Source organism: Hyposmocoma kahamanoa, unplaced genomic scaffold, assembly GCF_003589595.1.
Source record: "Hyposmocoma kahamanoa isolate Upper Pololo Valley unplaced genomic scaffold, ASM358959v1 63, whole genome shotgun sequence".
NCBI classification, from domain to species: Eukaryota; Metazoa; Arthropoda; class Insecta; order Lepidoptera; family Cosmopterigidae; genus Hyposmocoma; species Hyposmocoma kahamanoa.
In genome coordinates this window covers 12,256,510-12,284,089 of record NW_020653851.1, presented here as the reverse complement: position 1 = coordinate 12,284,089, position 27,580 = coordinate 12,256,510, and the positions used below count along the sequence as shown (strand labels likewise).

Sequence of the window (27,580 nt, the reverse complement as noted above, 5' to 3'; positions counted from 1 at the left end):
CAATATTTCGCGCAAGAACAATGCGTTTCCCACAGTTCGCTCGCGCTCCTTCCTGTCTCTACCGCCCTCCTGTCTTGCGCGTGCGATATCCGATATGGAAACATACATTGGTTTTTAGTTTTGTTAAGGAATCGTTTGTGTGCAAAACTCTAACCAAAACCTCGTAACATTTGATATAGCTTGAGAAATGTCTATTGTAATCTTTTCAGTAATAAAAACACATATATGTTTTGTTATAAATAAATGTCTAAGTATGTACGTACTTACGTACACACATGTTACTTAAGTATTTAATAAGAGTCACCTGCGTAGCTTTTCCTGCAGTCTTCATTGGATAGGTAAGTAACACCCAACCTACGCTTACTTTTCATTAAGTTACATTGATATGATCAGATTTTATTTTTATTATTACGTAATAAAGACCAAAATAAGGCAACGGATAATGTTTTAAAAGTATAGGTACTGTATATATGTAGAGTTAGTAGCAGGAGACTAAATATTATTCTTAAGGGAGAAAGAAATAAAATGACACAGGACATTCACAATTTACTACTTCGGACCAACTTATGGTGATAACGAGGCATATCATTACAGTGGAGGGTAGCCGGCAGACGGCGGCGACGGGCGGCAGGCAGTAGGGCACGCCACGCATGTGGCCCGGGGCCGGTGCCGCGACGCATCTGGTGACGAGGGGGGTGCGGCGGGGGCTAAAATTAGTACCGGAGCGCCACGTGCGCCTCGAACGAGCATCAGTCCGCGCTCAACCATCACGACGAACGCTCGCTCCGCACATCCCAGTGTTTACTGTAAACTTACCGGGCGAACTTCAGGTTGAGACCGCTCCACCGGCGTCAGTGACAGTGTTTGCAGAGTGTAAAGGTGACCGGCGCAACGGAGACGGTGCAAGGCATGCTGATGGCGGGCGCTCTGCCGGCTGAGCCCGAGGGGCTGCTGGCGCTGGGCGCGCTGCCTGGTCAGAAGGACACCACCTGGACCAAACTGTTCGTCGGAGGGCTACCCTATCACACCACCGACAAAAGCTTACGGGAACACTTCGCAGTCTATGGGGACATAGAAGAAGCAGTCGTCATAACAGACAGGCAGACCAGCAAGAGCAGAGGATATGGATTTGTAAGAATTATTTGACGTGTTTATTACATTGAGTGGTTTGCACAGGTTATTACTTCTAATTAATCGCCTCAAACATTTTTATGTATTCTTACATTTGTAAGCAAATTTGAATACAGTGACACGTAAATCGTGCGCAGGCGACCCGTGGTGCTGAAACGGCGGCGGTATCGCACGGTAGCGTTATCGCTCCGCGCACCGCTACCTACCGATATAGGTACCTACCATAGAACTACATACACTAGTTTATATCGCGAATTTACATCAAACACGGAAGTTGTGCCCGCAATACATAAGGTGTTAGTAAACGCCTTAAAAATGGAAACCTCGAAACTTTATATATATGTACTTTTGCCCTAAACTAGTATGTGCTTTCTCAAATTAGATGTAATGTACATAAATTGTTAATTATGACTTGTTTGTTGGTATCATTGACCTGCCAGGTCAATGGTTGGAATGCTTATTTGACCGATTCATACATTTTTTGGTACAATCGAAATACTAAATTTCAGCAAGAGTAATTGCATGGAAAATGCATTAGCCCCCATGGTAAATTTCGTTGACATAGACGCAGTAGGTACTTAGTTATTGCTTCTATACCGATTAGATAAGATTTTTACGATCAATCTGATTTGAACGCTTTTTCTTTACAAAAAACATTTGTCGTTGGATTTGTAAGCTGCAAAACCGGATTTTATGTAATAAAGTCTGGCGCTTTTCGTATGACGAGAGTGCTGCTCGTGGGAAATGAATCACAACCCCTCGTTTGGCAGGGGTCGAAGCTGGGGGAGGAACATGTCCCTTGCACCCTTCCCGTGACATCCAAAGGCTATAATGATCGCGAACGTTCAAACATTCTGCAAGTGAATCCTATTACGAAGTATATTTTCTATAGATAAGTACACATTGTTCAGTCAAAAACAATGCAAGGAAAGTGTTGTTTCCATATAGTTTCAATTTCGTCATAGGTATGCAAAGTAACATTTGAGTACACTCGAATTAGTTTAGCAGCAAAATTGAAATATTCACAGTACCTACGCATGTTTCGCCTTGACGAATTGCAACTTGTTGAATTAGTAGTTCTTTTGACTTCAATTTAATTTCATTTTAATTCATTAAATGTAAATAAGTAGGTATTTAAAGAAAAAAAAATGTGTTTTATTATTCTGAAATTATTCACGAATCTGTCGCTGCATGTCGTGTTTTCCAGCTGCAGTTGCTAACTATACGTTTTAACCTTACCAGCGAATTAACTAGCTAAGTCAGAACGTGCTGAAGCAAGTCCTAGAAACAAAAGACTGTCATTTGACACCCTGCGGGCATGTCTCCCGGAGCGGTAACAAAAGTCCTCTCTGTTGACAGTAGATGCATTTAGAATAGGTACCCATTAAGTCTAATTATTTAATAATTATTGTGTTACAATTTAAAGTCTATAAAATTGCACTCTTAGTTGAACATTTTGTGTTTCGTGTAGGTACAGTCGTTTAAGGGTAGCCCACCTTACCAATTACTATATTTTTGACAAAGTAATTGTCCAAAATTTATAGCATTAAATAAAGAAAGAAAAGTTTACCACTTCAACAAAATTCTCGGAAAATACCTTTATGAATCTCCAAGGTAATCCACATTATAAGTACGAGTGGGCATTGTTATCATTAGGTATTATATCATTGTGTTTATTTAACACTCTCGAAAATGGGTACTATATAAAAGTAGGTAGCTGAATAAGGCGTGGCAAAAACGTGCGATATAGCCTTCGGGCTGGCTCTGACAGAGAACCGCCTCTACGCGCTACGACGGCGTAGCATCATAAATAGTGATAGTAATATTTTGTGTTACTAAAGAAAATACTGGCGATATTTTGGTTCACAGCATTTATACATCTGACAAAATTCGTTTATTCGTTTGGGTGAAACAGAATCGATGCACCACGTATTGTGTTGCGTATGATTTAAAATAGCTATAATTTGTATTACATTAATATCAGCCTTCATAATAATGTTCGAACACGAAAAAGAAATATTTTATAAAAATTAATAGACGGCCAAAATAGACTACACTAAAAATTTTTAAATGTAACTGTTTTAATCATACATTACAAATATGTTATCAAGTCAGTGAAGTCAGTGTTAAGCAATACACTGGAATACTTTCTTTTTCTTTTTTTCCGGATTTTTAACTGAAATGTTAAATATCGAGTTCTTAGGTTTTCGCGATGGTTACGCATAGAAAATGCAACTGTTTTTCCGAATTTAAATCGCGTGTATTTGTTTTTTAAACAAACCGACGTTTCGGGCCCTTTACAGGTCCCATAGTCACGGTTGACGAAACGTCGGTTTGTTTGAAAAAACGAATATACGCGATTTAAATCCGGAAAAACAGTTTCATTTCCTATGAGATGTTGAACTTTCTATAGGAGAATAATATCCCAAATTAATGTGTTACCTTATCTTTCTACAAATACATAATACTCGTACATATAAATTACATCAGTAGACTCTTTATAACAGTTTTTTTAAAGCGAACTTCACATCTAGTTGCAAATGCCTATATTTACCCATCTATTACTTTGTACAGTAGAATGATAACATTTTTATCTTTAGTCTTTAACTTTAAACATTAGTATGATTCCCTAAAATTATGTGTTACGTACTATATATACTATACCTTTCTAGAAATACACAACGTTATGTGGATTACACCAGATAAATCTTTTTTTAAATAAACTTCACTTATTTACTTATTTATCTATCATTCTTAATGCACAAAGTAGTACAGCAGAATAATAACATAGTGTATTCTATGTATACTAAAACCTGCCTAGAAATATTTACATAAAGAAATTATAATACAATATTAAAATTTATGAGTAGAAAGTTTGTAAGTAAACAATTTCATTGAAGGGCCCTCTGGGGTATCATGCACAAAAGTGTGGCAACATTTTCCCTTTCAATTGCTAAACTTATTCTTTTGCAAAAATAACTGATAGTCTTGTGGTCACCGGAGGCTTCTACGAGGCGATCCGACAGCCCGTTCGCTAGAAATTTCGCCTATGGCCCTCATAGTTTACATTAAATTACAGTTATTATTAAATTATAAAAAAAGTTTGTGGAATTATATCTATTTGCCAAGTGAAATTGGTTAACGGAAAGTGGGGGAAATCCAATCAACTGGATTCATCCCTTAGAGGTGGAATATTTCGTTCAATTTTGCATGGAATCACTACTGAAGTAAACCCTTTCCAACGATGATCTCAATTCAGAGCACTAAAAAACCGACATCAAAAGTACGTGGAATTACATATAATTACCATGTTTTATTGAAATCGGTTACCGGAAAGTGCGCTTACCCGGATTCATCTCCTAGTTCGCCACAATAGGAGACTTGACAGAGGAGATAATAAAAATCGGTTCTCACTACTCAAAGTATATTGAGAGAAAAACACCTTGAATTGGAGAATAGCAAAATCAACCATTAATATAATTGCTCATTATAATAAAATTTAGGCGCTATTTATAAAAATGAATCTTCATGCGTGAACAGCCACCCTTAGAGGTGAATGATTTTCTTCAAAATTAAATGGGACCACTATGGAGATACCCCCTTTCCAACAAAAAAAGAATCATGAAAATCGGGTCACAAATACCGGAGTTATCACGTAACATATATACAAAAAAACAGTCGAATTGAGAACTTCCTCCTTTTTTGAAGTCGGTTAAAAACATAATCATCGAAATTGGTTCACAAATGCCAAAGTTGCTTTGTCGGGTTAGTGAACTCCGTCTAATAATCTGCTTAATACAAGTTTACCTACCCAATCCAGAAAAAAATGTACGATGTAGGTACATACAATTCAAAGTATACAGTGTTTTAAATGTCGATAAAAGTTCATAAAGAACACTTTCGTTTTATCTAATAATAAACAAACCGTTTCTTTTCTTTGTGGTAATAGTTTAACATTCAGAATAACCAGATTAAGAGAAGCTCGAGTAGTGTGGTAATCCAGTAAACCAACTTAGTCATTTGAACACTTCAAAAGCTATCTTGTCATCATATTTTCATTTACATATTAACTTTTATGTAGGCTTCATATTAGGTTTGTTCGTAGTATAAGGGTTGAAACCATAAGGTTGAAACTTACTTATCACTTACACGTCAATTGTATAAAGAGTATTGCTCATACAATAATTATTTAATATTGATGATATAAAACAACATATATCTAGCAAATACGTAATGCTGAGGCCTATTAACTACTGGGGTGCAACTCTAAAAGAGATACATAATTATCGTCTGCTAAACTCGTAAACCTCGTACATCCACCTATGTGAACTTTTGAGTAGGTACAAAAAACAAAGTTACTAAAATTAATTTTATTATTCTATTTGATTTTCAGTTCGGGACTTAATCATGTATAAAACATATTTTAATTACCTCGACGTTTTATACATTTAAATCCAGAACTAGAAATCAAATATGTGTGAAAATCATGAAAGTTTAAATCAAAGAATTATATTACAATCTATGATTATACCTTTCTTTTATAACTAAGAAAGGGTCTAGAAATTATATTTTAAGCTATAGTTTCCCGATATTGCGCTGGAAGTTTTTTACTCTTCCTTCAAAAAAACGGAATTACAAAGTTAGTCCACGATATTATATTTCACCATTCATTCCGTTGTACGGCTCTCGGCATGGTTCTTCATGATACACTCCACTATGCCAAAGACTAACGTAGATAGCACAGTAGCGTTGTCAAACAGAAACTGTTTCCGCGGGGGTGTCACGACCTCCAGAAATGAGGAATACGACGCGAGGAGGAGGAGATTTATTTTCCGTAGCTCATCGAAGGGCGCACGCACAAATACGATTACTTAAAAGTACTTTAATTTATATTCAGTGTTCACTAGAGTTGTCAGTTAAACAACAAGTCAAAGTACGTAGATTCACACTGCTCACAATTTCTCATTTTCTGGATATCAATTCATGCGAAATCGTCTTGTATTATCGCCTACAAATACATTGGGCGCGGGCAGTTACATCGGTGTTCAAGAAGTTCTGAGTTCTAATTCTAGAAGTCTAATTCATACCTAAGTGTCTAACGTCGAGTACACATTATAGTTTGTATTTACGTGTTTACTTACGTGCTTACTATTTATTAGAGTAACCTTTGTTACCTTATATTGGTTTCACCATTATAACATCAAATTACATGCAGTTTATTTATCGTTATTTTATCGATAACATTGTAGGTGCAAGTAGATAAAATATTGTTTTAGTATTTACTTATTAATACGAGTGAATATTTTCCAAAATTCTACAAAACATATAAACGACTTAACTTAACAATGAACGCAGTAAATTGCAAGCCACGCTTGATTTATGTTGGTAGTGACACTATTGCATATGACGCTCCACGGGCCCTTTTGTTTGAAGACAAAAGTTCAGGTTTACTGCGACGATTCCACCGGTACCTATAAAATAAACAAACTGCTTGACCGACTTATTCAACACAAATATTGAAAGCCCGTTCAATCGATATTGAGTCGATAGTTGCTATCGCATGCCATAGCTAACATAATTTTAACGCTTGCCCACGACATTACATTTTTATTCTGATTGAATATCGATTTCGCTAGCTAAACCACATACACTAAACGGTTAATTAAAGTGTGATGTTGGTCCAGTAGAAACTTATAAAATTTACACATACAATTCAATTAAATTCTACAATACATTTAATGTTGACATATTTTTAAGGCGATTTTTTTTTAAGTGACCGTCAACATATGAATGTGTGGTGAATAAAAGTTTTATGGTAATGGCGAATAATGTAATATTGTGGATGGTTTATTGTGTGTTTTCCTTATTTCAACTATAAAGTAAAAGAAGCTAGAAGCAATAAACAATATCTTCTAAAAATACGTATTGTGTGCCTTCATCAATGTGTACTCGTAATACCGCGGTCGCCTTTATTTCTAAAACAATTTATCAAGTTATTATCCTTTCCTCATAGTACTATCTTTTTCATGAATTCAAATATAGATTGTATTAAAAAACAGAAGCACTGACGATTTTAATTTCAGGAACGTTTTTATCGCTAGATACAGGTAGTATCTGGCTGTTACGTTTTGTTTAATTTCGTCGTGTGTTGAGAACTCTGTCTGTACTATATTATATGTGTAGACCAAACAAAGTTGACCTCTAACTGCTGGTATTATTTCTTGTAAATCGTCTTATTATGCAGGCCGAGTGGGGGGTATGGGAGGATGTTTAATAATGGTTGTGTTGACAGTGGAAACGGTGAGGTGGCGACCCGAGGTTCACGAATGCATTACAATAGGTAATGCGGAGCCGATGTCGACATTCAACGTACGATTTTTATGCGCACCTATTTGTTTTCAATAAAACATGTTTCTTTCTTCAACGTGTTTTTTTATTATATTTTTCAATCTAGAATATAAAACTTTATTCTAATCATGGTATATATTATCCGTTAAAAATACAATACTGAATGTATGTAATCTCTGTGCCAACATCAAACATAAACGTACAAAATAACTATTGAATTCTCAAGCGTGTGAATTTATTGGACTATATTATGTCAATATTATTGATAAATGATAATCAAATCAAATCTTGGATTTAATTCTTATTGTAGCTGGAGAGCAGTGAAAATTCACATAACACACATCTCTGAACAATATAAGTTACATTTGAAAACATAGTTTTTTTTTCAAAATACTAACTTCTAGCAAAAATTACACAAAGGCATTTAGTAAAAGCAACGTGAAAATTGGCTTTCAATATAATAGCTACTATGCCTGTATCATTGAACATATTGAAACAAAACAAAAGAAGGATTATTGACCACCAGTGTCTTTAAACTCGAGCGGTTTCTTGTTCGTAAGGACAAGCCAGACTGTCGTTAAGGACTTGTTATGATATGCTATATTTGGTCATCTCAAAGACATAATTACATTGAGCTTTTGGAAACAATTTAATTTAAAAATTCTTCAAATGGATCTTGCACAAAACGATTGAAAAATAATGGTTCTTACTCATAGATATCTCACTGTCTGGTACAGAACTTTTCATCAGAGAAAATATTGCTAGCACCAGCTAGTGAATTTTGAGAGAGATTCCTCAACCTGCGACATGTTCTAATGGCAAATATTTCGCCAACAGGTGATAATGGGTGACCGAGCGGCGGCGGAAAGAGCATGCAAAGACCCTAACCCCATCATCGATGGCAGAAAAGCGAACGTCAATTTAGCAATCTTAGGGGCTAAACCTAGAGGAAATCTCGCGCCTGGTATGTACACATTGATTTTAGTTCATAGATGCAATTAAAAAATTACCAAAATATTTAACATTTATTAACATGTCGATAAATATAGAATCTATTGCGGAAACATTATCTGTATTCTAAAATTTGCGCTTCCACATTTTTAAAAACAAAAAGAATTGTATTATATTTTGTTGGTCTCAATCTCTCATAATTTGAAAAATATAAAATAAAGGTCTTAGCACTGAAACCCATCATGTCTCCAAACAGCATTTGTTAAGTGTGTATTCTAAGAACAAGTTTTTGTCCAAATTTGTTTTTAATTAATAATATTTGTTAATTTGTATGGGTGTACATATAAGCGTTGTAAGAGACAGGAGCCTAAACTATGAAAGTCCTGAGATCTCAATCTTAGGATAACAAGAAAATTTCTTCCAAAGATAACGATAAACTTCTAAAAAGGCTCTCTAAACTTGTTGTTCTTAAAGTTGTTGTATATCTTTTTTATTTGTAACGTTTATAAAGACACAACTGATGATGTGTATGCTTATCAATATCAGTTTGATAGGAAATTGGTTTCGATAAGCCCGCTACACCTCCTTACTTAAAGTACTTAATTATTGTAATGTAATTTATATCTGAAAAGACAGAGTACAAAGTTAAAAATAACGTGGAATAACAAATTCTCGTCCGCTAGTCATAATTTTAAAAATATGCTTGAAATAAACTAAACGACGCATCTTGACGTAAAATGCCCTCTACATTACAGTGCGAAGAAAAAATCTTACAGCAGTTCGTAAGAACTCTGAAGTGGTTGAAAACAAATGTAAAATATAAAGAAACAAAAGTTTTTTACAATATTCTAAATAAACTACTTATATGTATATATACTAAGAACTCAAAAGAGTTGTACGAGTAAAATTATTACGAATTTCCTGCGAGACTGTCTGAGCAATTAATTTTCAGACCTTTCCGTAACTTCAAACTTTTAAAGTTTAAAGGTTTAACATGATAATTTGAAAGAACTACTTAGTTCTTTCAAATTATGCACGATGCCATTGATGTATAATTTAAAAGAACTAAGTACCGCGATGCCGTTGATGTCTTTTGTTCGGCAAACAGCAAAGACGGGTTTCCAGCTCACATTTATATTATTGTGATGGTTACGTCTGTCATGTTGAATTTTTGGTGACATCATAGAAGCCTGAACATTTGTACAAACAAGAAATATTATTTATCGTAATGGGGAGACATTTAAGCTTCACCTATAATTATACTTCTGTAATATTTAAATAAGTTTTTTAACCAAATTCAAAAAGGAAGAAGTTCTGAATTCGATAGTACTTTTTGTGTGTATGTTACGCGATTACCCCGACATTTGTGAACCGATTTCGATGATTCTTTTTTGTTGGAAATTAGTTTAGAATTAGAGGATGGCAAATTAGGGGATGAATCCGGATTTCACCAACTTTTCGTTAACCGATTTCAATAAAGCTTGGCGAATAAGTGTACCTAATGCCTCAAACTTTTGAAGCCGGTTTTTTAATAAAAACGTTATAAAGGGAATTAAACTATTTTTCGGATTTAATCCGCGTATATTTGTTTTTCAAACAAACCAACGTTTCGGACTCTTTACAGGACCCATGATCACGGTTGACTAAGGTTGGTGAAAAATTAATGAAAACCACCTACCTATTTTTTCACTATAGTTACAAAAGTTATTAATTAAATACCTTACTTTTAATTTTACAAAGAAACATTCCAATTTACGCTACATTATGTTGGTCTGTTTGAAAAAATAAATATACGCGATTTAAATTCAAAAAATTGTTTCATTACCTATGTGTAACAATCGCGAAAAGTTAAGAACTCGAAAAAAGTTATAATTATATGTAGATTATTATTCAATGGATTTAGTTTGAAGCAAACCTTACCCATAAATATTGTTTTAAAAACAGTATCTACCACAGAAATCTAAATAAGTAAATAGGCAAGTAACTATCATGCGTAGCCATGCTGCGGGGGCAGGTTTAGATTAATATTTATGTGGTTTGTGATTAATAAGTATTATTTTTATAAAATTTTTAATAATAAATAGAATAAGATTGCATGTTAATGCAACATTTCTTATTGCGTCTCGCTTGCTCCTATAGTAGACGGCCGTCAAAGGGCGCAAAAATTCAAAAAGGTCACGTGCACTGCACCTATTTACTCAGAACATATTGTATACAACATATTACATGAATGCAATATGTTACGTAAGCTCGTCAAGGACCCCCGGCGTTAATTACACAGATCCCTTAGGTAGTCCGCGGGACACAAGTTAAGAAACCCTGCTCTATATCTATGGCGACAAAAAATACTAATATCCATGTGGGCATTGTACAACACGAAGCGACGACGTCAGTAGATAGTTTGCTCTGTGGGAGTCAGTAACATGTGATCGTTTATTAAAAATGCTATAACTGAAATATGTAATTTAAGTTCGCTTCGTAATTTATGAAAATGTACCATTGAATTTAATTTACGGATAATTTAACGGATTCAGTTCTTTATCCATTTTTCATGTTAACATTTTGTAAAAAGTACAAAATGCATGGGAATTAAGGCTACACAACAAAAGCTGTGGTAGCCTAATGATTTGACCTACTGCCTCTAAAGCAGAGGCCGTGTGTTCGAATCCCGGTTCGTACCTTTAGGTGAAAGAAAACACGTGATGAAACCTGCACGTCGAAGAAGGTTCACAACTCTCGGAAGTCTGTAAACTCCTCAACCCGCATTGGGCCAGAGTGGCAGACTATGGCCGAAATTAAACCCTTGCCTGAGAGAAGACCTGTGCCCTGGAAGTACAATAAATAGACAACTATAGTAAGTAAACGTATGTTACGTAATATAGCAGTGTTTCAATTTAAATATTATTTCGCCCATATAATAATAATTAAGTATGCCACTGATATAATTTTCGATTCACGATAAAGTTCGCGACATGATAACGTCGCAGTTGGAACGATTGCTCGATAATAGAAGTTAATTTATTTTATCTTTCTCTTTAACTATTATGAGCTCACAATTTCGAGTGCCATTTAGTGAAATGAATCCTATTTTTTGGTTTCTACAGGATTTTGTACATTTGCCTTTTCTTCTTTTTAAACATTTTTTTTCATTTGTTGGTGGAGCTTCTTCCAAGCCTTTCTGTAGTAAGCTCTTTCCTGGACTTTCTTGTTCAACGCCTCGTTTGTCTTTCCTCTAATCTAATTTTCAGTCTTCTCCTAATTTTAGGATGTTTTTAGTAAAAACGATCGTATCCAAGTTGGCCTTACTTTATGGTGTTCATCAATTTTATTTTTCCATAAGCATGGCAAAAGTTCATATTTGACACTATTTGTTAATTATTACAAAACCTATTGCTAACAATAAAATTATCAATTCTGCTTTGCCACAGAACACATTAAAAAAATCGAAATTTCGTTGCCATTATTGTTTTTTCTATTTGTTATTATAAAGCAAAACAAAACCTTATAACTCATTATAATCTAGCCTTTTTACATGACTAATTTTAATCCTAAAATAATAGTAAATTATATATAAAGAAATTGTCCATCGACAAAATATCTAGGAGACACTTTGTTCGTGTGTTCATAATATAGGTTGGCGAAATATTGTAATCGTAAATCAATTTGTCATGCCTAAATTATTATAAGAAATACAATATATGCACACAGATAGACAATATATTCTATCAACGAATATCACAAAACAAGGTAGGTGTGAAAGACGGTTTTATTGCGTACCTCTACCGGCAATCTTAAAATGAAACAAAATAAAATATCACGACATGTAAGATTTTTTACAGCATCGTGGTTATATAAAAGTTTTGCTAACCTCATTCATTCCACAATAATATATTGCGTTACGTACTACTACCATAATGGTAGTGTAATAAAATATTCTGTTATAAATATGTGTTTGATGCTAATGTAGTCTAAAACGGTTTAAAATTATTACTAACTAGCAAAATCAAGCACTGTAATCAGCGACTCTAAAATCATAACGCCAATAAGGTGGGTTCACACAGTGGTTAACATATAGTATTTGAATATACAGTTCCAAACAGAGCCGTAATCAGTCATTAATTTAACATGGGGTCACGGTATTTACGACTGATTACCATTTGTCAACCGTAGTATACTTTTAGTCTGTTCATAATATATATACTTATTTATATTGCAAGGTGGCATTTTATTTCTGTTGTTTGCTTTAAAAGATGATAGTAATTATATATGAATGTATCTTTTGCTTTAGGAACCATTGGAAATACACATATTTCATATAATTTTGTCGCGTTGGTACAAAACATTTTGCATAAAACAGTTCTTGTTTTTTACGGATTTACAAATATCTCTATAATAAAACTTGTTAATATATATATAGGTCTTATTATTTTTTAAAGTAAAAACACTAATATTACGCTGTATAATCATCAGGGATCGAAATAGGGTTTTTTCGAGGAACATAGACAGAAAATGGTGACTGCCTTACGAGAATATTTTTTAGGTCCTTGATTTTATTCGAGATTCGGGAAATCACTTGAGTATATTAAAAATTGACGTTATTAGGGATATAAAGATTAGACTATATTTATCTTAACTTTGCGACGAGTTGTTGCAACACCAACTTTCAGAATATTTAGGAAAAATCCTACAAAAAAAGAAATTTCAATAATTTTATTCTAAAAGTATACATTTTACAAAAGACTATATCCCGCCAAACTGGAAACAGTTACTTAATAATAATAAATAATAATAATAACTTGACACATTTAGTTAGAGTTAATAAGATTTTATTACTAACGTTCTGTTTTATGGACATTCCTGCAAAATCCTAAAACTATTGCAACGACTCTTAGTGTTCTAGGCATTCTAGATATACGTTTTAACTGTCTGACTCGATTTTCATGTCATAATCAGAAAACTTCTGCATGCTTAACACATTTTGCCAGCCTTCTTTAAAATAAAAAAGGGTGCGACATATAAACAATAGTAGATAGTAATATCGGAATAGATTGAGTATATTTACCTAAACTTCAAAGAAGGAGTACACGAAGAGTGGATAATACCGCACTCTGAAATACCGGAATGATAATCACAATGTTTTCATCCCGAAATTCATTCATTTCATTTCATTTTAGAAATCACGAATTATTTATTGGATTTTGAATACATTGATAACAAATAATTGTATCGAATAATCTTATTACAGTTTTTAGGGCTCCCAACTTAAACTGTTTTAATTTAAAGTCTCTTGCTTCACATGTAGGACAATAGAACTAAATTGATTGGTTTTTCGTGTTTATTTGTTTCAGTACGAAATTAAAACTTCTGTTTCGAATTCATACTAATATTTTGTTATTAGTTCAGATAATTACTGTAGTGAAAACTTCGTAACGATGGGGCCCTAAAAGTATGGTCTCATACAAAAAATTCAAATTTTATTTTTCTCCTAATAAACTATTAGATTTACGGCAAAATGTGATATGACAATATTTAATTAGGACAATAGGATCTCTCGATTGGCATATTTTTACAGAGGTATCATGAAAAAAAATCTAATGTCCGCAATATTGCTAATCCGACCCACTGTGTCGCAATGTTAAGATAAATATTGTGTACCTGCCTGTCCCCAATTACGTCAATCTTTAATGTGCTTAAGTGATTTCCCAAATCCCGAACAGGTCCAGGACCTAAAAAATATTGTCGTAAGGCAGTCTCCATTTTCTGTCTATGTTCCTCGAAGGATAGGTAAAAAAACTCTACCTATTTCGATCCCTGATAATCATAGTATAAAAAGACAAGTCCCGCCTGTTCGGGCGTCATTGCTTACATTTCACCCAGAGTGTAGGGTTGCCACATTATTATTTTAGTTGCACCTTCAGATTGTAAACATAATTTGAAAAAATTAAGGTGTTCATTACAGTATTTTTGTGCAAAATAATATTTTGTTAATTGCAGTACTTATCTAAGTATTGAATTTATTTGCCAGCATCGCGGATTGATGTCATTTTTTAAACACCGAGCGGACGCTTCATTCTATAATAAATGGCGTGTGTGTGCGCGCCATGCAACGCGAGTGCGTCGTGAGATAATGTGAAAGTGTACGGACGGTACACGGTGCGCGGCTGGCGTGCACACATACAAGCCGAGCTACTCTGTTTGTATGGAGTAGCACTACTTAAGATTCTAAAATAATTATTACTAATCTCTAATCTCACGCATCTTTTGATGGTAGATATTACAACGTACCATTAGAGATTCGCTACAATACTTTATGTAATTACCAGAGATCGCATACAACATTCACGATCATAATTTACACATACAGATATATTAATATTCACACCCGCCCATGCATTTACGTATCGAATAGGTTATTTTAGATGCACAATTTACACTTTATTATATTTATTATATCAATGAATAATTTCGTCCATATTCGTTTCTTATATTTTTGCTTATAAATAACATCTACTTTTAGTCCTCTCGTTGATTCTAGCTGAAATTAATCTGTATTTGTGTCATATTAGTGAATAGAATGTTTCAATCTTCTTTCTATCTATTTATCTATCGTTAATTAAAATTTAGTAAATGTACCTATAATTACTAAACTATAAGTTATAAACATAGAGAGGATACTATCTCCCTCTGAAATCTCGTAAAGATTAAAAATGTAAGACAAAGCGTAGTAAAGTAATTGCCGTAGGTACACATATCAAAGAATTACTGTATTATAATACAGTAATTCCGGGATTTCATGGGGAGGTCTTATCTACTGCGAATATAACTTACATGAAGTTTGGGTAAATATAACCTGCCAGTTCCGAGGTCTGGTAATGATTTTACCTGAATCCGACCCCTAGTGGCATACCCGCTTGGGCCATGTCCCACCCTACCGGAAGTCCCTAAACGCTCGGAAGCGGAAGTGTACAGCCTAATTGATTGCACCCTACACGCACCTACAAACCTTACAATATGACACATTGGTCTGCACCCTGTCTTTTCGTTGGAGAAAAAATTTTGCATACTGATGGGTGAAGTGTGAATCATTTATGTTTAAAATGCATGACAGTTTCATACTTTTCTTAGTTATTTGCCGCCGTTATGCATTGAACTGTTATTGTGATTTGCAGTGGCTAATACACCACTTGCACGATTTTATACTTTCCAATTTACTGTCATTTATTAGAGGAACAATAACTATAATTGATTTATTATTTTCACATCATACACCGTTTTGTTAGCCATATCGAAGCATTTTGTTTAAGTATGAGAAAAGTAGTACATTAGTAAAAAATGTAAAATCTCTGTCGCAAATTGCTTAATTATTTCTTTCCTGCTAAAGAACCGTAGTAAATACAAGCAAATCACGCAAATCAGAGTGATTAATTTTTATTAGATCATATTACGTCATAAGCATTGTTCTGAACGCTGCAATTTGATGGTGCAAAGTACAGTTGGCAGAGAATCAGAATGATACACATATATAAATATAAAATTGGTTTGACCGTCACAGTATCACATGGCCATCCCTTTGTATCTGCGTATCTAAAGAATGACACGGCATAATGAGGCTTCCGTGCATACATAGTACAATTGATGTGCTACTAACAATGCCTCTATAATCAAACAGATGTATCTAATTTTCAGATCGTGATATAAACCAGTTGCAATGTCTTTTGAAATAACTACGAATATTTATCTCGTTACATTAGACGAACCTATGTCGACAAGAACATCACTAATTTGATTTTTTCATTGAGTGAACGCGGTCGTTTCAATATAAAATTACTCGGTTCTCTGAGAAGAAGAACGACTGATCAGAGTGATCACTCATCCTCAGTACGGTTTACCTTCGTACATTTTGGAGGTCGCGGTATTGTTCCATGCGTCGGGTAGTGCACGAACAGTTGCGAGGGGTCGCGGGGAGGGTCGCCGTTGCTCTGGCACTGCGCACACAATGGGTGCGGGCGCGCATGACGACCACCTGGCCGAGGTATACCGGCTCCGCCATATGCCTCGCTCTCTACTGCCACGCGCACCGTACAACATTTCATGGTTTGTCCACGTATCCGTGCCAACCCCACCGTGATGTAAGTTGCGTTAGTTCGAATCATCGACCGTACCGTACCATTTGATTAAATGATGATAACCGAATCCATAAAGTTGATACATTTGCATACTTCCCCCTCGTGTCACGTGCGCATACAGATTTTGATCTCTGAATCATTGCACCGCTCGGAGAAAACAATGAATGATCCTTTGTCCGACACCTATTCGCCATATTCTTTGTCTGCAAATTTGGAATCCTAATTCGGTGATCAATTAGTTATTTCTCTGTTTCATTTACCTATATATGCACAAATTTGATTTCTGTTAACACGTTAACTTCGTTTCCCGCTGAATGCTCTGTTTAGTCTACAGTGTTATATTGTAGTCTTGCGATTTTAAAGTTATGGCGTGGTGCGATGCACTGTTTGTTTGAATGGCCCTTCATAAATATATCAGCGGAAGTAATGATTTACTTTATTCGCTCTGGTCAAATACATCAGTATGCATGCTCTTTAAGCCTTTTGTTAATCGAGCGTCCGGTAAAGTCTGCTTTTTTTTGGTACCGAAAAATTCCTACTTTTAGGATCGGGTTTTAGCCGCATGAAAAGATTTATCCGTTAGGACTAGGCCGGTTTTAGAAACGGTTCGGTTATAAATGCAGCGCGTTCATTACCGTTACGAGAACGTTACCTATAGTGGGGTTGCGATTCACTATGAATAAGACGCATGCGCAGCCGGCGCTCCCCAACAAATAAGAGCACCCTATGTACGTATAAAATAAGCTGACGATAATACTTTCAAAAAATTTCTTTTAGAATTGCAAATGAGCTGCATCAACGGCTCTAAATATGTAAATAAGGATTCTGCCACAAACTCTTCATAAAATACCATATCTAGTCAAGGAAAGTAAAAGTTAAAAAAAAACAAATCGATTTTTGGAAATGTATTCATTAGCATTGATGGAGGCGTAAATACGCATCTGTCTTCGGCGCGCGCGCATCAAGCGAACGCCAAAATAAATAACGTTTAATGTGTATTATTGACGCGATCCTCGTAATTATTCTTTTGAAATGTGATTAAGATTCTAAAATTATAACTTGTATATGTAGGCTCAGAGTTTTTGCACATATCTAATGGTAAAGTTTTTTTTGTGCTTTTGTATGAAGTATTCGTTTGAACAGCCGCCACCAAATATAACTGTGAATGCTTCTTCAAAAATAATGTATCTTACTGCTGATATGTTTCTTATTGGCGATGAGTGGGCGTCATTGTGTGTTTAATTAGGTAGACGTATACACGTACATTTTCATTTTCTCACAAAGCGACCACCGGGAAAATACAGAGTTCATTAAAGCGAGCGCTACCGCCAACACGTTTTGTTTACTTGCCTTGCTTACTTTAACTGCTGTGGTACGAAATATTTGTAGCCTAGTTTCTAAATACGTCTCGGTGGTTAGTTTACTGCTAACGAGCGATTTTGGAGGCCTGGTATAGAATATGAAAACATTGTTAAAGTTTTATTATATGAGAGTGTTGATGAAGGCCGACGAGGCACTTGTCCAAACACGGCGGACACGTTGAATAATTGAGTGGTACGGGCATCGTGGTAATCGATTCACACCTGCCTAGAAAACAACTGAAAACATGCGCCTTTGCCGTTGTAGGGTTGTTATTGCCACTGCAGGTTGTTAGACCTGGAAATAAGAAAATGTATTACATTATTACAAGAATTGGTCGGTTAAATTTGAAAACTTCGTAACGGGGTCTTTGGACGAAATCCCCTTTTTTTGTAAGTAAAGCTTAGAATATAATTTCTAGACTTTAGTTGTAAAATTAGTTATAATCATATATTGTGATATAATTATTTCTAGTAGGTTATTCTGTTTTTCATGCTTACTCAAAAGTTCTCATTAATTGAGTTGCGAGGTTTGTGAATAGAGCCGACTTACAATTACAAGATAATTTATTATTGATCTGAATAAAAGTTACCCACTACATTACATAACGGTATGGAATTAATGTATTTGAATTTCCCAACTTTGCTTCTTTCGTAAAGGGTTACCTTCAGCTGGTCTCGTTCAAAGAAACCATATAAATTGTGAAATAGTGTGTGCCCTTCCAATATCCAGTCTAATTCGTCGATCAGTTCTTTCAAGAAAAGGTTGACTGCGCACTCACTTTCTTAATTGCAATCATCTTATTGTTTATGTTTTTTACATATATATTTATGTGTACCTATGTATGTGTACCTATGTGTATATATTTATGTGCATGTATATTGATGCTATTTATTATGGTTATTTGTAATAGTTATGTAAGCAACGGTATTTTTTTTAATTTATGTAGTTTTTTATATTTCTCTCTCATTCACACTCTGCTTATAACCTTTAGCTGTCTCTGCCCTGTGTTGGCTGGAAAAGATCTCTTTTAGAGATAAGTCAATTAATATATCTGTTGTATTTATTTGTTGCATGCATGCAGAATAGTCGTCTTATAGGTTTCGGATGATATACGGAGTATGTAAACGTCTAATTACATTAACAACACTTCTGAGTCATTGAAGCATGAACATGCGCCCGAAAGCTAAGCATGCAACTTGTCATTGATTATGGACGAGTACGCTGCTGTGCGCCCTTTTGTAGGGGTTGTCCTTGCCTTCATAGAACAGAATGTAGGTGGTATTGCAGGCATCGCGTGCGCCGCCGTTTGCGCCCTTCGCCGTTGCATTACTTATGCATGTGCCCCCGCGCACACTCGCCTCGGCACCCTCGTGACTATTTTTATTTCGAGATTTAGGCGATGCACCGTTGTTGGGTCCGCACGTGCCGGCAACGATCAATATCAAAAGGATAATCTTTTACTTGAACATTTTATATGCTTTCTTTGAAGGTTAATCGAATTTTCTCAATGATCCAAACTTGTATGATTAATTTTGCGATTAAATAATTGTTTATGATTTGTTACGTTCTACTTTCAAATTCCTTTACAATAGGGTTCTTGTCTCGATTTTTCGTTAAATTTATGATTTGAAGAGCCCCTTATGTCCCAATCGATACAGCGCAGAGCTATAATTGTATGAAGCGAAGCCATAATGGTTGGCTTGCGGACCACGCGACGCGATACTATCTACCTTTACTTATTCGTAATATTTACCTATATATACACTGATGGCGACGAATGCTCTGTACCTAAGTATCTGACAGCGGAAACATGTAATTACTGCCGACACCATCATAACGTCATCGTCCGCGTGTGATTCCGAGCATGAAATCGTGAAAACACAGTCTGAAATCACAATAGTTCACATCCCGGAAACAGATTTAGTCTCATCGAATTAGTTCAAAAGTAGGTATCTATTTATTGATCATTTATAAATTTAATGTAAAAGCGCTCAGGAAATTCTGTTAAGAGTTTTTAAAAACTTTTCCACATGCACATATACGCTATTCATTAAGTTTAATAGATAGGCACATTAGTTCACTACGTCGGTCGCTAATAACCTCGGAGTTTTTGAACGTGGTCCAAGTAAATAATCATACATATCTTCCGCATTATACGGATGTGCGGCATCTGGGCCAAAATGTCTGCCAAATTTATGGTAGCGTGTAGTCTCTTCGGTTTTAATTAACTCTTTCGGAATGTGATCGTGGACTTCTTCAGTGGCGGGCAACGACCGGTGAACAGGAACACTCGAGTTTAGTGGTTCCGTCCCTTTGTCTCTGGCGCACCCTGTAATTCGAACCCAAGCCGCGACTTCCGCACGAAGCCCTGTGATCCTCCGCTAATCCGCCGATATCGTAGATAATACTCTTCGTGCAACTCTGCCTGAGTTATAGACTTCACTATACCTATTTTGGTAGCAATTAAATTATTCCATCAAACCTACATCATTGAGTATAGTAATTTAGAATGTACGTGGAGGCTACATAAAAGAGGTGTAGTAGTTCGTACTCGTAGTACTCAACTTTCTTCGTGTGTTAATTATTATTTATGTATAACAGCTGGCGAGCAGAGGTTGGTCGGGCCGCGAGGCTGAGTCCGTCCGGCGAACGACGCGGTTATTTATAAAACAGAGTTGCGTCTCGTTTTGTCTTCGGCGTGCTCTTTATTTTGTCTAAATATACGCAGTTTTGGGAACGTCGCCGCAACTCTGGCTTTGCGCCAGATCACCGACCCTCTAGCCAACGTATCTTTTTTGCCGTCTAACAACGCACTTGCTCGTCCATAAATTCTGATATGTATTCGCAAAATCAATCTAATTTTAATTTAAAAAAGATTATGTGTTCGGAAACAATCACGTGCTTCTTCGTAATCACCTGGTGATTACGACCAAAAAAAGTAATCACCTGGATTTTTGGCTGTTGGCAATTAATCTCTGTGTATACGAAAGCTGGTGCATAATATATTGCTAGCTGATTGATGTATGTCAAGAAGCGGTACGACACCGGTTAGATCAAAGGAAAGGCCATCAACCACGGCTAGCTGCCGCCGTGGCATCGTCGCGGCCCTGAGACCACAGTTCGGCTTGGCCATCCGAAACTGGGCCGCGACTGGTCTACATCTATTCTTGTACCAGTAAACTTGCACGACATATTGATGCTATACAATGTGAGCACAAAGCAACCTTGTTTTACACTAATGAGTGATTTTCATTGCTATTACTGCAAGCTTTGGCTCCGTTGGCACATTTGCACAGATTCGAAACTCGTAAACGAAATTGACGATTTAACTGAAATCGTACTTTGATTATTTAGTTAGACTTGGTATAGACAAGTTTATGAAAACCATAGATTCGTCTTTAAAGTTTATAAGTTGTATTATCGGAAGTTTCGAACCTTGTCTCACTCATTCGACTGCGTCTAAAATCGTATTTCCGTGGAATCCTTACAAGTAGCGCTAAGCACTTCTGTCGGCTAGCAGTTCGACGACCCGCTTTCATGACTCGTCCTGAAAACATACAATCCAAAACAAAATGTTACTTTATTTGTAACTCACACCTACGCGACTATATACTTTGTTTAGAAAAGATTTGCAATTAGTTTTGAGGAAAATGTGCGTCTTACGATTATTCATTGTAAAAAAAGAAGTAGTAATGCCACGTCATGTTTGTTCTGCATTGCATAGAAGTTGGATATTCGAACGCTTGGTCATTGTGTATTGACCGACAATCGATTACGACAGAAATGTATCTGGGTCACAGACGTGGGTATAGCAACAAAAAGCCATTTAAGCTTTACGACAATGTAAGTACAATAAAAGGAAAAAGAAAAAATAATGAATCTAGATAAGCTTTGTGGTGGACAGCAGTTCGACCTCGGCCATCAAATGGGATCGATTGACTGCGGTAGCACATCACACGGACAATGAGCACGCGAACAACCCATCTAAGTATATTCCAACAAAATTTTGTGGTTAATACCTCTAGTATTTCTAATAACGATATTAAAAACTAATATGCTATGCGATAATTCTATTTTCCCAGATAATTAAAAAAAACGTAATTGAAGTTGGGTGCATTTAAATGCTTATTAAATAGTAAAGTCCTTGATTTGCCTGGTTTGACGAAATTGGCATCGAGCGGCAGTTGTCTATGGACAATGTTGGCAACGGAGACCGTCTCACAGAAGGTCGTGTGCTGTCGCCCAATATTATCGCAACAGTCGAACCGCAACACCATCCGGGCCATTCCGGATGCGATCCGCTGTAATCACCGATGAAATTTCACCATACACAATAGTCAACATGATGTAGTCCGGCAGGGGTCACGCTCTTTTGGTCATTTGCCATTAATCAGCGCAATATGATTTGTATCTATTATTATGATGGCGCGGTTCCTAAACGTAGCTTGATGTTTGATTTTCGTAATGTCCGTATACGTAACCAAGTATCCAACTGTGACCTATGTAATCATAGGTTTAAATCACCGCAAGATAAACACCGCTACTGTAATATCCCAGAATACGGTTCATTACAATTTTTGTTACGGATGATATAATACACAAAAGGCTAAATACAATAAAATTGCATTTTGGTGCCAGCACCAATCAAAGACCGATAGCCATTTATAGCGGGAGTTTGTCGTTTTCTTGTCAAGGGCCACGTCTCAGGATGCCGATGCCCGGGCAGCGGCGACGAGCTACAGAAATAGACGTCGTCGCCTCGCGCGACTTAACAATGCAATAAAAAGAAATTAACACTTTGGCGTTGCTTGCGCTAAGTTGCCTCGTGTGTCATTTGGAAGTGGTCCAATCTCTTCGAGTTATATTTTAGTTCAGAGATCTCTGAAGACACTTCCGTTAAGTGAGGACGAAAATAACAAACCTAGACGATGAAGGCGTAATTTATTTTTTCGGAATTCAGTGTTCTGTTTTCGTTATAAAGTTTGTGCTAAATTGTTTTAAATAAGAATTATTTATTATTGCAGGGTTCGGGCTAGCAGCTGCGGCTGCGGCTGGCGTGCGCGCAGGTTATCAGACAGTGCTGCCAGCACACTATGGGTGAGTCTACTATCCGCTGTCTGTCGCTCCCTATCAATGTTCAATGGTGCAACACTTCGATATTTGCCAGCACTAGCGGCGCCGCATGCCGCTCTCAGAACATCTCACGAGACAAAAATCAGATTATTTACCTTAGCTTGGTACTTACTTTAATACATTATACATACATAGTTTACGTAATGTTAACGTAAACGTACATACCATAACTGTTTATGGGGTTTATTGGCAAGTGTAGATAAGTCGAAGTGATAGAAGATTATGGTGCAGACTATTTACGATTATCGTATATCTTCACTACTCAGTGATGTAGGAGTACGCAACCAATATTTTATTTAGGCAGTACAGATAAAATAAGGGCACTGTAAACTAGGTAAATCGATAGTAAAGGTATATGTATAATAATATAAATAGTGGGAAAGGAAGAATTATTGGCGCGAGTTGTTGGAGTATGCTGAGCTGACTTTTGTCTCGGTAGATGAGGCGAGCGACGTTCCCGGGTGGCTAGCGGCGCGGCGGCCGGCGGACCACACCTAGACTAAATTATCAAACATTTTCACATAGGTATCTATGGCAAGCGTGAGCGTGAGAGTGGATTTTTTTCGTTTTGGGTGTGAATTAGTCGATTGGGTTTTTTAATGTTTCCTTTTTATGAAGCTACACCGGCGCATGGGCGGCGCCGGCTCGACACAGCGCAGCGCGCGATCGCGCCCGCGCCGCCCAACGCTCGCGCCGTCGCACTATACGCATCGTTCTCGACACTCAGTGTTTTCTTTACTTATATGTTTTTATGCCGTGTTCGTGTACGATTTTGTTGATTTGAATTGAGTTTTGTTGGTGGTGGATTTCGTTTAATACACTCACTACTTCACGTTCTTGGGCAGCGTGTGTCGGCGGAGGCCGAGAGGCGAGGGTGCGCGGTGTGTGCGTAGGTGTGAGCGCACTCTCGCCCCTCGGTGAGGACCGTTGCTGCAGCCGCAGTCGCGCGCGCAATGCTGTTTATAGACCCAGGCTAGGCCGGCTACTTTCGCTGCGCTTTCAGTTGGCGAACTTGTCCCGTCGAGGTGTCGATGTCGTGGTGTCATAGTGTGGTGCGGCGTGCAGCGGCATGCGCCCGATAATTATCACCGGCGATCGATTCGTGCCCAGGGCCACTAGCCCCGCCCGACCGACCACCACTCAATATACTATTAATCGTTACTCCCGTATTGGAAAAGTAAAGTGAAAGCGTGTAAGCTTCACTATATTAATTGGTTTGTGTTTTTATTTCCGATCGCTCGTAGGTCATTAAGTGACCAAGCCTAATACAATTATGTGCGCGCCTCATTTTTTATTTGTAGGCGATTTTACGTCAGTATATAGGAAAGGACCTTTGCCACATAAATACCGTCAATATAGATTCCAATTGCTTAATAATGACCCTGTTATTTGTAACTTTAGTCCATATGTATTCATTGTTTGCATGATCTATATTACACGTAAGAATTTATTTATGTAGGAATCTACTTCCGACACAGATTAATGTACCTACATTCTGATTTAAAATAACTAATTTTGCCATGTAATAGAACCTTAAGGAGGGTGATATTATTATAACTGTGGTAGCGATGATTGCCGGGTTTGTTCCCTGCCAGTAGATGTGCAGCTTTGAGTGTGATGTTACGCCAGTTTCATGCTGTTTAGTGTTTATGAGTGTTTAATACCTGTATCTACTTTAATATGACTCTATCTTCCGTTTCTGTTAGTTGTGTAATATTTAGTACCTATATGTATTAGAGCTCGGCAACAGAGGAAACATTCAGGGTTTACTAAATGCGTAGTTGCTTCCAGAAAAGTTCATGAAGATTGTGTTACTTAGTACACTCTACACCAACAATGCAATATGTTATCTTAAGTAATGTCCACATTTTGTCCATAAAACGATGGCAATTTTTTCTTAATTAATATATATAAATTTAGCCATTTACTTGAAATAGATTTAGGTACTTACATGTGATGATGATGATGATGATGTGTTACAATTACAAAAATACTTTGTCTACCTGATTGGAAGATTGTCTGCAATAGTTCAATTGAAGATTATTTAGTCTAATAGATCAAATATAGCCCATGAATGTAGTACTCTAAATTTAACAAAATTTTATAACCACCCCAGTAACACATGTTTCTAAGTACCTATTCGAACGTTTATTAAAATTTTAATAATTCGTAAAAATATATACACACTCGTTTTGTTATAGGTAGTACGTTGTGTAGTTACGACAAATATTATAGAAAAATAATCCATTTATAGATCTCTGTAGGATAATGCTATTGAAGCACATACATTAGGTAAAAAAATAGAAAACAAGTCATTTTAAATAAATAGGTATGAGTTTTGATAGGATTGGGACACCACAGGTGGGCGTGCTAGGCGGGCGGAGCCGGCGGGCGGGCGTGTTCCGCGCCTGCGCTTTCCACCACCACACTCATCTGCTGAATCAACCAATTTGTCTTTATTACTCTACACACGAAGGAAAAAGACAACGACAATTAGAAAAACTAGGGTTCCCATCAAGGTTCCACGAAGTTGAGAGCCCTTAGAAATTTGCTGACGGAGCCGAAGCTCCTCGAGTGCACTTGACCGCCTTCGCCTTCGTGCTGGCGAGCCAAATCTGCGGATTCGCGTCGTCGTTAGTCATTTTGAATCCTATTACATAGTTTCAAATATAAGAGGTTATACAAAGTTTTCTTCTACCATATTAATTAATTTTATTATAAAATAATCTCTGGTAAATGGGGTCGTCTACAATGTAAATCATCGTCTAGGTATTTTTCCTAATTTAATACTCTACCACTTCCAACATTTCGTAATTGACACAAGCCGACTCTAAATCTTAATTTTCTTCACGGTCCCTGAGTGAGACGAAATTAACGATAAGAAAATACTAGCGGCGTGGATATTTCTGGCGAAGCGGAGTGGATGTTGCAGCTCGCTAAATAATTTTTTTAAACTTCTGCGGCAATGACGCACGGCGGATCCTCCACGGCATTAAGCCCAGGCTATGATCAGGCGCATATACTTACATATTACATAACCGTTTATCGATGTCTACTAACATAACAAGACTAGATTGCTCGTGCCTGTCGAGGCTGCAAATGGGGCTAGGTACTTATAGAGTGTGATTACAGTTTTTGAAAAGTATTAATTTTGCAATGCGATAGCTTTTCGCACGATTCTGAAGTGAACAATATTTCAGTAAGGATCGTGGGTGAATCTATAACGGGAGATCTAAGCATCACACGCTCGGGAATACCAGAAACAGAACGTAAACGGTGACTAATGTAATTTTAATGTTTCCAATTGTTATTGACACCGTATTCCCTAAGTGTGTGACGCTGCTTTTTGAGAAGGCCAATTAATTAACAATACATATGCTTGTCAGGCTGTCTCCTGGATACGTGTATGGCGCGCCAAGCTACATGGGCGCTATGGGCACCGTGGGCGGGGTGAGTGCGGGGGTAGGCGCGGGTGCGGGCGGGCTGGTGCAGCTGCCACAGCTGCAACACGCCGCTGCCGTCGCTGCAGCCAACCACCTGTACGAATATCAAGCGGCCGCAGCTCAGGGAGCTGCTGCCTATCAACAGCAATACGCTGCAGCTGGATTCGACCCTTACGCTACAGCAGCAGGTGCGTGTATTTATTCGCTTTCAATTATTTTTTTTATAATATCAAATGACGGGACGAACAAGTTGTGCGCCTGATGGCAAGCTACATGGCTGTCCATAGCAGTTGCAGTGCCACTCAGAGCTTTAAATCGCTAGGATCTGATATGATGAATCGATAGGATCACTGCCACTGCGCCCGTCACCCTGGGACATAAGTTGACAAGTCCCACGCGCGTGCCTGTAATTTCAACAGCACTTACCCTTTAAAACCGGAACACAGTAATGCTGTTTGGCGGCAGAAATAGGTAATGTGACAGTACTTCCCTGGACGAACTCTTTCACAAGGTGCTCTACTGCTACTAATATGAAAGTGTTCAGGACTCCTACCATAAAATGAGATATGTCAATTCCTAGAATTTAATTATAAATTTGTCGCAGTTCGCGATATACTTAAGTCCCGTTATAAAAATTCAATATCTTTGGTTTCAGCAGCAGCGGCGGCGGCTGCAGGTGGAGCGAGCTACGTTTCACCCTATTATGCGCTCCCCGGAGCTGGAGTACAGGCTCCCCTCCTTCCTCCGCTCTCGTATCCTCCGCAACTGCAGGAGGCGAGGATGCAGTAATCTGACATCGATCCCAACCCCGTGGCTACATCATCGACGAAACTTAACAGTAGATTATACGTTAGTTTTGATTTGGAGTTTTAAGGCTAGTGTCGGTTTAAAACTGACTGAATATTTCAGTTGAGGTATAGTTACTTAGGTAATAGTGGATCTAAGCGGAGACTTCGGTGGTGTACTCACGAACGGGCCGTGCATGAGAAGCGTAGCAGTATGACAAAGTAATAGTGATGTGCAAACAGCACTTATAGGCCAATGAAGTTATTTTAAAGATGAATTGAAAGGATTTCGTTCGTTACC

At 37.0% G+C, this 27,580-nt stretch overlaps 1 protein-coding gene across 2 annotated transcripts; it reads left to right on the top strand.

The window, feature by feature from the left end:
- The first annotated feature begins 649 nt into the window (after positions 1 to 649).
- On the top strand, positions 650 to 27,580 carry LOC113230041 (RNA-binding protein 24-B-like). 2 transcript variants are annotated; one of them, XM_026463770.1, is made up of 5 exons: positions 650 to 1,131; positions 8,317 to 8,443; positions 22,943 to 23,015; positions 26,438 to 26,682; positions 27,150 to 27,580. In XM_026463770.1, exons 1-5 carry the CDS (start codon positions 910 to 912, stop codon positions 27,281 to 27,283), a joined length of 801 nt encoding a protein of 266 aa, XP_026319555.1. In that variant the 5' UTR covers positions 650 to 909; the 3' UTR covers positions 27,284 to 27,580. The 2 variants fall into 2 exon arrangements, with proteins under 2 accessions (XP_026319555.1, XP_026319556.1); XM_026463771.1 differs by having other exon boundaries at positions 654 to 1,131; positions 27,153 to 27,580.

Coding starts and splice junctions, on each gene's coding strand:
- LOC113230041 (XM_026463770.1), top strand. CDS start 910: ATGCTGATGGCGGGCGCTCTGCCGGCTGAGCCCGAGGGGCTGCTGGCG. Junction 8,444..22,942: donor TAGAGGAAATCTCGCGCCTG/GTATGTACACAT, acceptor TTATTATTGCAG/GGTTCGGGCTAGCAGCTGCG. Junction 26,683..27,149: donor CCCTTACGCTACAGCAGCAG/GTGCGTGTATTT, acceptor CTTTGGTTTCAG/CAGCAGCGGCGGCGGCTGCA.